We start from the raw sequence: 15322 nt of genomic DNA on the forward strand, positions 1-15322 counted from the left end.
GCGCCGCTGGTGGTGCGAAGGGAGACCCTCCTCCGGGAGGGAGGGGGCCAGGCAGCAGCTAGCCAGCCGAGTTCGCAGCCAAACTTTGCACAGGCGGCGGCCGGCTGCGAGCGACTGGCTGGGTTTTGGGTCTTCGAGACCTCCCCGCCTCCTGAAGCGATTCCCGTAGGGCCGCCAATGCTCCTCCGGTGCCGCTCCGCCTCCTAAACCTGCGTGGTGGAGGCGTCCCCCAGCCCAGCACTTCCGGAGGCCGAAAGGCGCGGCTCTCTTCGGGGTTGGGAAGAGGAGAGGCGGCGACAGAGGCGGCGGTCTCCAGATGAGTATATCGCCGGCCCCCCCTCTGCTCCAGCACCTCCCCCCCTCCCTGCCTGCATCTTCACTCCATAAGACGTGGCTGATTTTTCACCCTACTTTGGGAGGAAAAAAACTGTGTCTTATGGAGCGAAAAATACGGTAAGTTAAACTGTATTCCTTTTACAGTTTTTAATTTCCAATCTGTTTAACTATTAGTCTATGTCTATCTTGTTTGGTTGTAGAACCAAACCAGACAGCTATAAAGGTGCAGATGACAGAATTAGAATGAGATCTTCATTCATTCATTCATTCATTCATTCATTCATTCATTCATTCATTCATTCATATGTTGCAATTACAAAAAAAAATCTTAAAATAACATAAACAATAGAAGCATGCAGATTAAATGCTCATAGGAGCAAGATACTTGACCACTTAGCAATATAGCCAGGAAGTGGAAGAGCCTTGGCTACTTCTGATGATCACCAGCTGCCAGCAGTTTGGCAGATCAAATATCAGTAGGCTTAAGGTTGACTCAGCCTGCCGTCCTTCCATCCTGGGTAAATGAGGACCTGGATTGTTGGGGGGCAATGTGCTTACTCTCTGTAAACTGCTTAGAAACATAGAACACTGATGGCAGAAAAAGACCTCATGATCCATCTAGTCTGCCCTTATACTATTTTCTGTATTTTATCTTAGGATGGATATATGTTTATCCCAGGCAGGTTTAAATTCACTTACTGTGGATTTATCAACCACGTCTGCTGGAAGTTTGTTCCAAGGATCTACCACTCTTTCAGTAAAATAATATTTTCTCATGTTGTTTTTGATCTTTCCCCCAACTAACTTCAGATTGTGTCCCCTTGTTCTTGTGTTCACTTTCCTATTAAAAACACTTCCCTCCTGGACCTTATTTAACCCTTTAACATATTTAAATGTTTCAATCATGTCCCCCTTTTTCCTTCTGTCCTCCAGACTATACAGATTGAGTTCATTAAGTCTTTCCTGATACGTTTTATGCTTAAGACCTTCCACCATTCTTGTAGCCCGTCTTTGGACCCGTTCAATTTTGTCAATAGCTTTTTGTAGGTGAGGTCTCCAAAACTGAACACAGTATTCCAAATGTGGTCTCACCAGCACTCTATATAGCAGGATCATAATCTCCCTCTTCCTGCTTGTTATACCTCTAGCTATGCAGCCAAGCATCCTACTTGCTTTCCCTACCACCTGACTGCACTGTTCACCCATTTTGAGACTGTCAGAAATCACTACCCCTAAATCCTTCTCTTCTGAAGTTTTTGCTAACACAGAACTGCCAATCCAAAACTCAGATTGAGGATTCCTTTTCCCTAAGTGCATTATTTTACATTTGGAAACATTAAACTGCAGTTTCCATTGCTTTGACTATTTATCTAGTAAAGCTAAATGATTTACCATATTATAGACGCCTCCAGGAATATCAACCCTATTGCACACTTTAGAGTCATCAGCAAATAGGCAAACCTTCCCTATGTCACTCACAAACATATTAAAAAGAATAGGACCCAGAACAGACCCTTCTGGCACACCGCTTGTAACCTGTCTCTGCTCACAATACTCGCCACTAACAATAATTCTCTGATGTCTACGCTTCAGCCAGCTGCAAATCCATTGAACTATCCAGGGATTAAGTCCATGTAAAGCACTGTGTAGTGGTATATAAGTCTAAATACTATTGCTATTGCTAATAGAGTTGGGGTCATTATGATCTGTGAAGTGAGGATATTCCAAACAGCAGGGGACACTGCAGAAAAATATTTAGTGATTAATCATTAATGGTGATGTAAAATGTATATATTTGCAGAAAAGCACCCCTGTTTCAGTGGAAAATTCTCTTTTCTGCTTACCTTCTGGGAGATCAATCAGAATCTCCACCTCTTACCCAACATCTCCCTGTGCTATAACCTCCATGACAACCATTTCAACCTAATCATGACTTCAGATGCCTTGCTAGATTTGCTATCTACTGAAGAGGCAAATGTTCCAAACTACAGATGTGGAATTCATAATAGACCCTTGGTAGTTTTGGATGGGTCCAGTGCTGAAATTTCCATCCAGGTGCCAAATATACTGGGCATTTATAAAATTCCACAGGTTTGTATGTGTCTCTCAGTGTGTATATGTTTGTGGGATCTAAATCTATTCTGAACCTCTATGAATCTTGAGGTCAGCTTTTGATCAGGAAAATATGAAGCGTATTGCAATCAGAGTGGCTCTGGAACCAGACAGAAAGCAAAGGGTTAAGACAGCCAGATCTAAAATACATTTCCAGTTATGTCCTCCTATTTAGACAGATATTATTATTATTATTATTATTATTATTATTATTATTATTATTATTTTATTTATTAGATTTGTATGCCGCCCCTCTCCGTAGACTCGGGGCGGCTCACAGCAATGATAAAAACAATATACAGTGACAAATCTAATAGTTAGAATCAAAAATAACAATAATACATTTTAAAAAGTCTAAAAAACAAGAAACCCCAATATATAAAAAACATACATACAGTCATATCATACACACAAAAAACCTACATAGGCAGGGGGAGATGTTTCAGTTGCCCCACGCTTGATGACAGAGGTGGGTTTTAAGGAGTTTACGAAAGGCAAGAAGATATACAGATTAACAGAGTTGGAAGAGACTTTGCAGAGTTGGAAGAGACTTTGGCACCACTGTACCACCAAAACACATGAATCATGTCCTCCGATCACCAAGACTTAACTCAAGATTTAAATCATATCATTTCTTCAAGCTTCTCACACCCCCTGGGATGACATCATGGAGCAAGAGTTAGGGGGTGGAATTAAGCTGGGGGACAGGTTTTACTAACCTCAGAATGTTCCAGTTTAACTCAATGCCTGGATCTGGATGGGAAAAACACAGTCTAGATCACAGGTGTCAAATTCAGTAGTGTCACGTCACATGACGTATCCATTATTCCTTGTCTTGTATTCTGGTGCCTTGGAAAAATAGCTTGACTCCTTTCTGTGACAGCCCCACAAATATTGGAAGACTGTTATCATGTCTCCCCTGGCCCTTCTCTTCACTAGACTAGCCATGCCAAGTACTTGCAACCATTCATCATATGATTTAGTTTCCAATCCCCTAATCATCTTGGTTGCTATTTTCTGCACTTTTTCTATAGTCTCAATGTCTTTTTTTATAGTGTGGTGGTACCAAACCTGATGCAGTATTCTAGGTGTAGACTTACCAAGGCTTTATAGAAGGGTATTAGTACCTCAACTTGAACTTAATTGTAACTCTCTGTTAATGCAACGTAGGATTGCATTGGCTTTTTTGGCTGCCATGCACACTGCTGGCTCATATTTAATTGGTTGCCACTAAGACTCTAAGATCCCTCCCAGAGTTATTGCTATTAAGCCTGGTTTCACCCAGTCTATATATGTTATTTTGGTTTTTCTTGCCTAAGACTTTATTTTTTTCTACATTGAATTTTATTTTGTTAGATAGGACCCAGTGTTCCAGTCTGTCAAGATTTGGCCCTATTGTCTGTTGTGAGTGCTCCTTGTCAATAATAATAATAATAATAATAATAATAATAATAATAATAATAATAATAATAATTATAATTATTATTATTATTATTATTATTATTATTTATTAGATTTGTATGCCACCCCTCTCCAAAGACTCGGGGCAGCTCACAACAGTAATAAAAACAGTATAACAATGGAACAAATCTAATAATAAAATTATTTTAAAAACCCCAACAGTTAAAAACCATACAACACATACATACCAAACATAAAATATAAGAAAGCCTGGGGGAGATGTCTTAGTTCCCCCGTGCCTGGCGATATAGGTGGGTCTTGAGTAACTTGTGAAAGACAAGGAGTGTGGGGGCTGTTCTAATTTCCGGGGGGGAGTTGATTCCAAAGGGCCGGGGCAACCACAGAGAAGGCTCTTCCCCTGGGGCCCGCCAAATGACATTGTTTGATCAATGGGACCCGGAGAAGGCCAACTCTGTGGGACCTTATCAGCCGCTGGGATTCGTGCGGTAGAAGGCGGTTCCAGAGGTATTCTGGTCCAATGCCATGAAGGGCTTTAAAGGTCATTACCAATACTTTGAATTGTGACCAGAAATCGATCGGCAGCCAGTGCAGGGCACGGAGTGTTGTAGAAACGTGGGCGAATCTAGGAAACCCCATGATGGCTCTCGCGGCTGCATTCTGCACGATCTGAAGTTTCCGAACACTTTTCAAAGGTAGCCCCATGTAGAGAGCGTTGCAGTAATTGAACCTCGAGGTGATAAGGGCATGAGTGACTGTGAGCAATGACTCCCTGTCCAAATAGGGCCGCAACTGATGCATCAGGCATCAGGGTGAGCCAGGCCTCTCTGCATACCCTGGGCAAGGGGGGTTGCCAGCTGATGCAGAGAGTGAGAGTGAGGGAGAAAGTGATCTGAGTGAACCTGAGGAACGTCTAGAGCAGTGGTTCTCAACCTTTCTAATGCCGCGACCCCTTAATACAGTTTCTCGTGTTGTGGTGACCCCCAACCATAAGTCTAGCCCCAATTTTCCCAACAGAGCTTTAAGCTGATTGGCAGGAATGCTAGAGGGACACCCCCACTGTAAACACCTGATTGGTTGGATTGTAAAAATAAATTCCAAGGCACCAGCTTTAGTTCCTAACACCATGGGAAATTTTTATTTTCACCTGGTCTTAGGCGACCCCTGTGAAATGGTCATTCCACCCCAAAAGGGGTCCCGATCCCAAGGTTGAAAACCACTACACTAGAGGGTTTTGGCTATTCCTGCCAGCTTAATATCATCTTCAAATTTGGTAAGTTCCCCTTCTATTCCCTCATCTACATCATTATGAAGATATTGAAGAGTACTAGGCATTTGGGTATGTGTAGAAAAAATCTCAAACTCAGGATTGTGTGGGAGAAGGTTCGCCATCAAATATTTATTTTTAATTAGATTTGTATGCTGCCCTTTTCCAAAAACTATACAAACTATCTCCTGAAAATAATCTACCAGAAATATTGAGGTGCCTCCCACTATTGAATAAGAAACACATTTTTTTACTATAAGTTTCAGCTGCTATTATTTTGGCTTGAATTTGACTCAACATATAACCCACATTACTACTTTTTCTTTTTTCCAGATCAGTTACACTTTTTTATCACAGGCTCAGAGTGATAACTCTCTTTTCCCTTTTTTCTACCGAATGGTTCCCAATGAAGGAGCCCAATACCCCACAATTATCAAACTGCTCCAGCATTTCAGGTGGACCATGGTTAATCTAGTTGCACCGGACTCTGGTGGTGGGGAGAGGTTCATGAGAAGTTTGACTCCTCTGCTTGTCAGGAATGGGGTTTGTGTTGTTGTATCTCAAAGCATCCCTGTGCCTGTCAATGAAATACGTATTGATCCTTTTCAATACTGCAAATGGACACAAGTCAATGTCTTTGTTTATTTTGCAGCAATTGATACTTTCATAATGGGAATCATGATTATGCAGAAGGTATTTGAATTCTGCACAAAAGCCACAATTGGAAAAGTCTGGTTCACTTCAGCTATGTGGGATATTACTTTAGATTTGCAGTATAATTCACAGAGTATTCCTTATATTTATGGCTATATTTCCTTCTTAATCCAGAATGGCAGAAATGCCAAGTATAATGATTTTAGATCTCTTTATTATTCTACCATAGACTTTATGGACAAAATGTTTCATTGTTCCTATTCCAAGCATAGCTTGTCTGTGAAAGGCTGGACAAGATGCACAGAGAATAAGGATGTAGAAGCTCTGCCACAAGAGCAGATTGAAGGAATCCTGTCTCTAGACAGCTACATCATTCATCACTCCATCTGGAGTGTGGTCAGGGTCTTAAATGCTGCATATTCATCCAAATCCAAGAGGAAAGTGAAGGATAATAAAGATCATTTGTCTGCTCAGCAGTTGCAGCTATGGCAGGTATTCCCTTTTGTCTAATGCTGTGCTGCTAATTTTTTCTACTTTTTTAAAAAATGGAAGTTCATTATTTCATTGAGAGATTCAACTTCCTTAACGCTAGCCCTGGACTAACAGCATGCACTTTCTCGTTTCTAGCTATCTTTCTATTAATTTTCTTTCTATGAATTTTCCTCCACTTTTACCTTTTAGTTCTTTATTCAAATTTTAATATAAAGCATTAGTTTCTATTCTCCTCTCCTCTTTGCATTATTGGAGTTTCTTGTGATTTTCTTGTAATATCCTGTTTTTAATGTTACACTTTTTAACATCAAGTTTCAAGTCAAAAGAACTATCAGACTACACATACCACTAATAACCATCATAACTAAGAAAAACAAACTACCCATATCAATAAGAAAGCTACAATAAAAAAAAATCTCTGGTCAAAAAACAAGACAGACTATGTAAGCCAACTTCAAAAATGGCTACAAAAATATATCACATAATATATATAAATAAATAAATAATAAATAAATATCACAGCAACTCCGGCCCCAACCATCACAGCAAACAAGAGGAAAACTTTCTGCACACAAAATCCAACCATGCCTTCTAAAACTTTGTAAATAACAAACTCAAGGACTCAAAACCCGTCCCACCAAACAGGACCCAACAACAAAGAATGCTATGATGAAATAGTCAAAGCTAACCTCTTCAATATATTCTTTGGCTCCGTCTTTGTAAACAACAATGGTTCATGCCTAAAATTCCCTGGTCATACCACAGATACTTAAAATGATTTAACACAAATAGACTTCACTGAAGACAACATTGAAAAAGCACTATGTGTCCTAAAACCTTCTCTGTCAATTGGGCCTGATAGAGTGTGCGCATGCGTCCTAAAAAAGCTCTCCACAGCCATAATTCAACCACCAAACATAATCTTTGAAAACTGTTCAGGACCAGATTCTTACCAAACCTATGGTCACTAGCCATGGTCATTCCCATCTTCAAAAAAGGATACCTCAGTCTAGTAGAAAACTACAGAGCAATCTCTCTATGATGTGTTACATGCAAAGTCATGGAATCAATCATAAACCAATCCATTACCCTCCACCAAGAAACTAACAACCTACTTTCAAACAAGCAATCTGGTTTCAGGAAAAAAATTATCCTGCAATCTACAACTAATACACTGCAAAAACATATGGACCACAAAACATGACTAGGACAAATCAATAGATTTGTAAATCAATTTACAAAGACTTCTGTAAAGCCTTTGACTCAGTGGTTTACGATAAACTACTTCTAAAACAGAAATACTACTGCATCTTTTGGACCCCTTACATGACTGATAACTGTGTTCCTATCAAACAGACAACAAGTGGTCAAAATAGGAAGCGCCCTATCTAATCCTGTTCCTGTTAACAGTGGTGTACCCCAAGGCAGTGTACTAGGACCAACACTCTTCCTACTCTATATAAATGACCTTTGCGATCAAATTACAAGCAACTGCATTCTCTTCGTCGAAGATGTAAAACTTCAACACTACCAATAACACTGCCACCTTCCAAAAAGACCTTGACTTTGTGTCAGATGGTCAAACATCTGGCAACTCCAAATCTCAACCAACATATGCTCTGTCCTACACATTGGCAAAAAGAATCAAAACGCCAAATATAAGCTGAATAGACAAGAGCTTGCAAATAAACCTCTCTCTGTAAAAGACCTTGGAATACTCATATCAAATGACATAAGTGACAAAGCCCACTGCAATAACATCGCCAAAAAGGCTTCAAGAGTTGTTAACCTAATCTTATATAACTTCTTCTCTGGTAATATCACACTACTAACAAGGGCATACAAAACTTTTTCCAGACCAATCCTTGAATACAGTTCATCTGTCTGGAATCCACATCACATTTCAGATATAAATAAATTAGAAGATGTCCAGAGATATTTTATGAGAAGAGTCCTCCACTCCTCTACTCACAACAGAATACCTTATGGAACCAGACTTGAAATCCTAGGCTTAGAACTATGTTGTCTTTGGCACAACCTAAGCATAGCTCATAAAATCATCTGGTACACTGTTCTCACTGTCAAAAGCTACTTCAGCTTCAACCACAACATTTAGCAACCAAGGTTTTTAATGCCTGGAACTCACTACCTAACTCTGTAGTTTTGTCACCAAACCCCCAAAACTTTACCCTTAGACTGTTCACTGTTGACCTCCCCCAATTCCTAAGAGTTCAGTAAGGTGCATGCATAAGTGCACCACTGTGCCTACCATCCCTGTCTAATTGTTCCCTCTTATCAGAACCCATCTTATGTCTATTATTAGACTATTACGGGACTGTCTTCTGCCTCATGTCCTAATGTTTAGCAATAGCAATAGCAATAGCATTTAGACTTACATACCACTTCACAGTGCTTTACAGCCCTAAGCAGTTTACAGAAAGCAAGCATATTGCCCCAACAATCTGGGCCCTCATTTTACTGACCTTGGAAGGATGGAAGGCTGAGTCAACCTTGAGCCTATTGAGATTCGATCTGCCAAACTGCTGGCAGTTGATGATCAGCAGACGTAGCTTGCAATACTGCACTCTAACCACTGCACTATCAAGGCTCTTATTTCCCTCTTATTAGTATCCATCTCAAACAACATTATATCTATGTATATTACCAATACTTACTTGACAAAGTAAATAAATAAATAAAAATAAACATCATCACATCATCCATCCTGAGCTCTATATTGAACTTTGCTTTTAAATTGGATTGCTTAACCCTGAAATCCAGTATTGTACAACTTTGAATTCGTTTAGGTTAAGAATTAATTCAATTAATTGATACACTTTATAAAGTTTTTCACTTTATTTTATGTTGTAAGGGGAGGGAGGGTGGGGGATGTCAAAAGGAGTTTGTGGCTCCTAGTGTTTTTAATAACTGGTTCTCTGCCCTAATGACTAGATTGGTAGACATGACTAGTGGGTCATGTGACTGGTGGAAGTGAATGACATCAAGTTGGCCATGCCCACCCAGGTTTTGTGGCTCCTGATGTTTTCTTTTATGTGAGAAATGGTTCCAAATGTCTAATTTGAGTGTTTAAGACTGCAGACCTTACAGTTAATGTTTTCTATGTTCTGTGTTAGTAACTAAAATCAAAACTCCAAAATAACAAAGCTTTGTTCCTCAATACTCCAATGACTCTACTTTTTCAACTTCCCTATGGATGTTTATAAAATCAGAATACACATTATTCCTCTTTATTGATTCCTTCCTCTGTCTTCAGATGGAGAAAGTGTTCAAGAAGCAAGTGAGGTATTTCCTGGAAGAATTGATAGTCCCACAAGTGCTGACCATCATTTGTCAGGACTGTTGTAGTCAATTAAGGATCTTAGATAATAACTTTAAGTAACCTAAATAAAGGCACTGATTAGGCACCTGTAGAGGAATCCCTTCCAATAATAAGCACTATTTTATGTATCTATTTGTAACTTTGGAATTATTAAGAATTACAATATCAGAATTCCTCTCCTGTTTTGTGTGTTCTCCGCTTGTCTTTGTTATTTCAGCTTCATCGTTTCCTGCAAAACCTTTTCAAGCTTTACAATAACTCATTGGATAGATTATATCTGGATAAGAGTGGAGAGCTGGCTGCTGATCTTGATATCATGAGTTCAGTCCAGTTTCCCAACAAGTCAGTTTTCAGGAAAAAATTTGGGAGCCTAACAAGACTAGGATCAGGAGAAGCCATGTTTACTGTTGACCAAGATGCAATGGTGTCCCCTAAATGGCTCAACCAGGGGAAGCATATATTTTTTCCTCCATTCTTTAAAACTCCACAGGAAAACCAAAACTGCTCTCTTGAAGTTTGGCTTTAATTATACCATCTTTCAGGACTGATTGTACTGCTTTGCCTCCACTTCTGAACTCCAGTAAATTAGGGAGGTGTCTGTTTGAGCCACTTCCAAGTGCTCTGGACTTACAAATGTTTCAGACTCCTTTGCTTTGAGAATCTGTACAATTTCCATCTGTACAATTCCTGTCAGGGCCTCTGCAGATGGTGCCATAACCCAACTCTGCCCAGCAAAATCTGGGTCAATTTAGACAGGGCCACTCGATGGCTATCAGAAGTAACAACATGTTTCTTACATATTACCTTCTTTTTGGTAATTTTTAAAAAAGAAATTCTCCACAATTTCCATTTTTACAGTATATCAACACATAAACTTTAAAATGTCCATAACATGCATATTTATACATTGTTTAGTCAATCAAAAATCAATGTCCTATTTTACACCTGTTTTATCCTGTCCATCAGTCTATTTTCTCAATCAATTCAATTCTCAATTTATTAGATTTGTATGCCTCCCCTCTCTGAAGACTCGGGGCGGCTCACAACAATAATAAAAACAATATTCCAGCGAAAACAAATCTAATATTAAAAAGCACATAAAACCCTATCATATTTTTAAAAAGCAAACAACATATACAGTGATACCTCGTCTTACAAACGCCTTGTCATACAAACTTTTTAAGATACAAACCCGGGGTTTAAGATTTTTTTGCCTCTTCTTACAAACTATTTTCACCTTACAAACTTGCCGCCGCCACTGGGATGCCCCGCCTCCGGACTTCCATTGCCAGCGAAGCACTGTTTTTGTCTGGAGGTGGAGTTTTCCAGTGAGGGGAGCCTCAGTGAAATCGCAGCATCGCAAAAACACAGGTCTGGAGGTGGGGTTTCGAAGACTTTGGTGTTTTTGTGATGCTGCAATTTCACTGATGCTCCCTTCGCTGGGAAACCCCACCTCCAGACTTCCATTGCCAACAAAATGCTCGTTTTTGCAATGCTGGGATTCCCCTGCAGGATCACAAAAACACAGAAGTCTGGAGGTGGGGTTTCCCATGGAGGGGAGCTTCAGGGGAATACCAGCAGCGCAAAAACAGGCGCTTCGGCTGGCAAAAGGGGTGAATTTTGGGCTTGCACGCATTAATCGTTTTTCCATTGATTCCTATGGGAAACATTGTTTCGTCTTACAAACTTTTCACCTTAAGAACCTCATCCCAGAAACAATTAAGTTCGTAAGACGAGGTATCACTGTACATACCCAAACATAAATATAAAAAAAGCCTGGAGGAAAGGTGTCTCAACTCCCCCATGCTTGGCGGTATAGATGGGTTTTGAGTAATTTACGAAAGACAAGGAGTGTGGGGTAGTTATAATCTCCAGGGGGAGTTGATTCCAGAGGGCCGGGGCTGCCACAGAGAAGGCTCTTTCCCTGGGGCCCGCCAAACGACATTGTTTGGTTGACAGGACCCGGAGAAGGCCAACTCTGTGGGACCTTATCGGTCACTGGGATTCGTGCGGTAGCAGGTGGTTCCGGAGGTACTCTGGTCCAATGCCATGCAGGGCTTTAAATGTCATAACCAACACTTTGAATTTCCCTGTTACATTTCCCTCCTTCTCTCCATCTCCTCCTTCTACCTCCTTCTACTTTATTACTCCTTCTTTCCCCCTCCTACTTCCCTCCCTTCACCTTTCCGCTTCCTCTTTCTCCCTCTTTACCTCTCCCTGAGTGCTCCTTATCCTAGTTCATCTCATATTTAATAGACTGATGACATATGCTGTACGTTTTAAAACTAGTGGTGCCTCTTCTATAATCATATTTATATTTTTTCTGTATATATAAAACTCTTTACTCTGGGCATATGTTACTCATTTAATGCTGCCTCTCCAAACCTAGTTTTGTGTCCTGGGTCTACCACCAATTAATTTTCAATTTTATTTCCAAATTAATCACTATAGTTTAACTTCCAGAATGTTTATTGTCTCTCATGCCTCTTATTTATTTATAGTTTGTGTTGGAAGGGACCTTGTGGGTCTTCTAATCCAACCTCCTGCTGGTGCAAGGGACCCTATACCATCCCAGATATATGGCAGTCCAGTCTCTTCTTGAAAGTCTCTAGTGCTGGGCATTCACAACCTCAGCAGGCAGGCCATTCCTCCAGTTGATCACTCTCACTGTCAGAAAGTTCTTCCTCATTTCTAGGTTGAATCTCTCCTTGGTCATCTTCCATCCATTGCTACTTGTCTGGCCCTCTGGTGCTTTGGAAAGCAGTGTGATCCCCTTCCTTACTGTGGCAGCCCCTCAAGTTATTTGAAGACTGCTATCATGCCCCCCCTGGACTTCACTAGACTATCCATGCCCAATTCCTGCAGCAATTCCTCGTATGTTTTGGTTTCTAGTCCTTTTATCATTCTGGTTGCCCTTTTCTGCACTTTTTCCAGAGTTTCAATGTCTTTTTTATGGGGTGGAGCCCTTAACTCTGTGTTGCTCCCTCTCCTCACTTAATACCTTTATTCATCATTCACTCCCCCACCTCCATTATAACATTTCCAAATGCCCTGAATTCCTAATTTTCCCTCCTCTTATATCTCCCGTCTCACTTTCTTTCTAAAAAATTACACATTGTCCTTGATGTTCTTCTATTTTCCTTTAGTCTCTCCCTAAATCCAAGTGTGTGGAAAGTTGCCAACCAGGATTTGTCAAGGTACCTCGGAAAGGGGAACTTCTTTGCTGCTATGATTGTGTTCCTTGTGGAGAAGGGGCCATCTCCACTCAGGAAGGTAAGTAGCTCTGAAAGAGAAGTACCACCACCAATGTTCCCTCTAATTTTTTTCCGGGGTGGGCGGCAAAGTATAGTGTCTGAGTGGCAGTCCCCTTGGGACTGGGTGGCATAGAAGTATATATATATATATGATGGTCTTGGTATATTCGGGTTTCTTCCCATGTATACCAAGACCGTCATACCTGTACCTGTGAAAATCTACGAACACACACACACACATACACACACACACACACACACACACATATATATATGTTTTCGTAGATTTTCACGGGTACAGGTATGACGATCTTGGTATATTCGGGTTTCTTCCCGTGTAGGATTTGGAAATTTCTGGCGACGTTTCGATGAGGTCCCACTCATCATCTTCAGGCTGGTGTTTCTGTCCTTGTTCTCAGACGAACACTGCGAGACCTGAGATGCCTTCCTTCTATAAATACTGGTGGTTGTAGATTAGCCATTAACTAATCAGCATACCTCAGCTACATCAACGACCCCAGGTGTTACCCCACTGACTCACCAGGAAGTTTCTACACAGCAGGCAATTGCTGAGCCATCAAACCACACCCAGCCACCAGTATTTGTAGAAGGAAGGCATTTTAAAGGAGGTAAGATTTTCTGGAAAGAGCAGCTCTGAATTAAATTGTTCGTTCCCAAAATATAAAGAATAAAATCTACAGAATTGACCAATTTTACACAATGCATTTATGGAAGAGATGATAATGGTGGACATGATAAACAGAAGGAGAAAAGGCCATCATTTCAGGAAGTGGATAAAACATATTTATCTCATTCTCTTTTTTGCAGATGCAAAAGTGTGCATCAAATGTCCAGATGATCAGCGTCCAAATGAGAAAAAAGATCAGTGCATCCTCAAGCTCATAACCTTTTTATCGTACAGGGGACCTCTGGGCATGATGCTGACTTCCTTTGTCCTCTTCTTGTCTTTAGCTACCCTGTTTGTCTTAACAATCTTTATAAAACACTTGGAAACTCCACTAGTCAAGGCCAACAACCGGAACCTCTCTTACATCCTCCTCATCTCCCTGTTGTTCTCCTTCTTGACTTCCCTCCTCTTTATTGGCCAGCCAAGGAAAACCACTTGTCTTCTCCGTCAAACCGTTTTCATCATTGTCTTCTCAACTGCTATTTCCTCAGTCTTGGCCAAGACAATCACAGTAGTGTTGGCCTTCCTGGCCACAAAACCAGGCAATACCCTGAAGATCTGGCTGGGGAAGACTCTGGCCAACTCCCTTGTTCTTTCTTGTTCTGGGATTCAAATTCTTATTTGCTCCATCTGGTTAGGAGTTTCTCACCCCTTTCCTGACTCTGACCTACACTCTCTACCTGGAGAAATCATCCTGCAATGCAATGAAGGGTCTGTTACCATGTTTTATATATCCCTGGGCTACATGGGTTTACTGGCTGGCATCTGCTTTATTGTTGCTTTCCTTGCCAGAAATCTCCCTGGGACCTTCAATGAAGCCAAGCTGATCACTTTCAGCATGCTGGTCTTCTGCAGTGTCTGGGTTTCTTTTGTACCCACCTATTTGAGCACCAAGGGGAAATACATGGTGGCTGTACAGATCTTCTCCATCCTGGCATCTGGTGCAGGGCTACTTGGCTGCATCTTTATCCCTAAGTGCTATATAATTATCCTGAGGCCAGATCTCAACACAAAGGAGCAGCTTATATTAAAAGTAAAATAAGAATGTTAGTGATGTGATTCTTTGATATTTTAAGATGATAACTTATCATTCCTCATAACAAAACAATTTTATTTTATATATTTTACATTTTAAAAACTCAACCTCCCTCTTTTTTTCTACTACACTGGGTTAGAATTGAGTTATGATCAGTAAAACGAAATGCAGTGAAACAAAACTAATAAAATAAAAATACAGTAGGTCATATTGTGTTTGATATTTCTTGGTTTGCTTTGTTGTTCCTCATCTAGAGTCAGAGGTGGGTTCCTCCCAGTTCAGACTGGTTCGCCTGAACTGGTAGCAACCTGCTGGTGACATCATAGCCGCCCTGAGTCTACGGAGAGGGGCGGCATACAAATCTAATAAATAAAATCATGATGACATCACAGAATTGGTTCGGTCAGTGCAGACTGTGGGCGTCACCATCTTTTTTTCTTTTTGTGGAGGGTATTTTTTTCTGTTTTTTTTTCCTTCTGTGCATGTACAACATTGTGCATTCTTCACCATCTTGGTTTTGGCCTTTTAAAAAAATTTCTGGCATTGCACATGTGTGCACATGCAAAGCACATGCACAACCATATAGCGTGCCCACGCGTCACAGAAGGAAGCAAACCGGCAGCAAGGTAAGTTAGAACCCACCCCTGTCTAAAACCCAATGACATTGGTGGAGGTTGGAACATTGATAGTAAGGTGATCCATCGATGGAAACTTTCAAGAGGAG

General features: G+C 40.7%; 1 protein-coding gene across 1 annotated transcript; it reads left to right on the forward strand.

Moving 5' to 3' along the window:
* Positions 1-2121: 2121 nt before the first annotated feature.
* LOC139159180 (vomeronasal type-2 receptor 26-like) lies at positions 2122-14604 on the forward strand. Its single transcript, XM_070736532.1, has 5 exons — positions 2122-2427; positions 5468-6280; positions 9838-10044; positions 12767-12893; positions 13703-14604. Exons 1-5 carry the CDS (start codon positions 2122-2124, stop codon positions 14602-14604), a joined length of 2355 nt encoding a protein of 784 aa, XP_070592633.1.
* Positions 14605-15322: the final 718 nt, after the last annotated feature.

This window comes from Erythrolamprus reginae, chromosome 2, assembly GCF_031021105.1.
Source record: "Erythrolamprus reginae isolate rEryReg1 chromosome 2, rEryReg1.hap1, whole genome shotgun sequence".
In the NCBI taxonomy this organism is placed as follows: domain Eukaryota; kingdom Metazoa; phylum Chordata; class Lepidosauria; order Squamata; family Dipsadidae; genus Erythrolamprus; species Erythrolamprus reginae.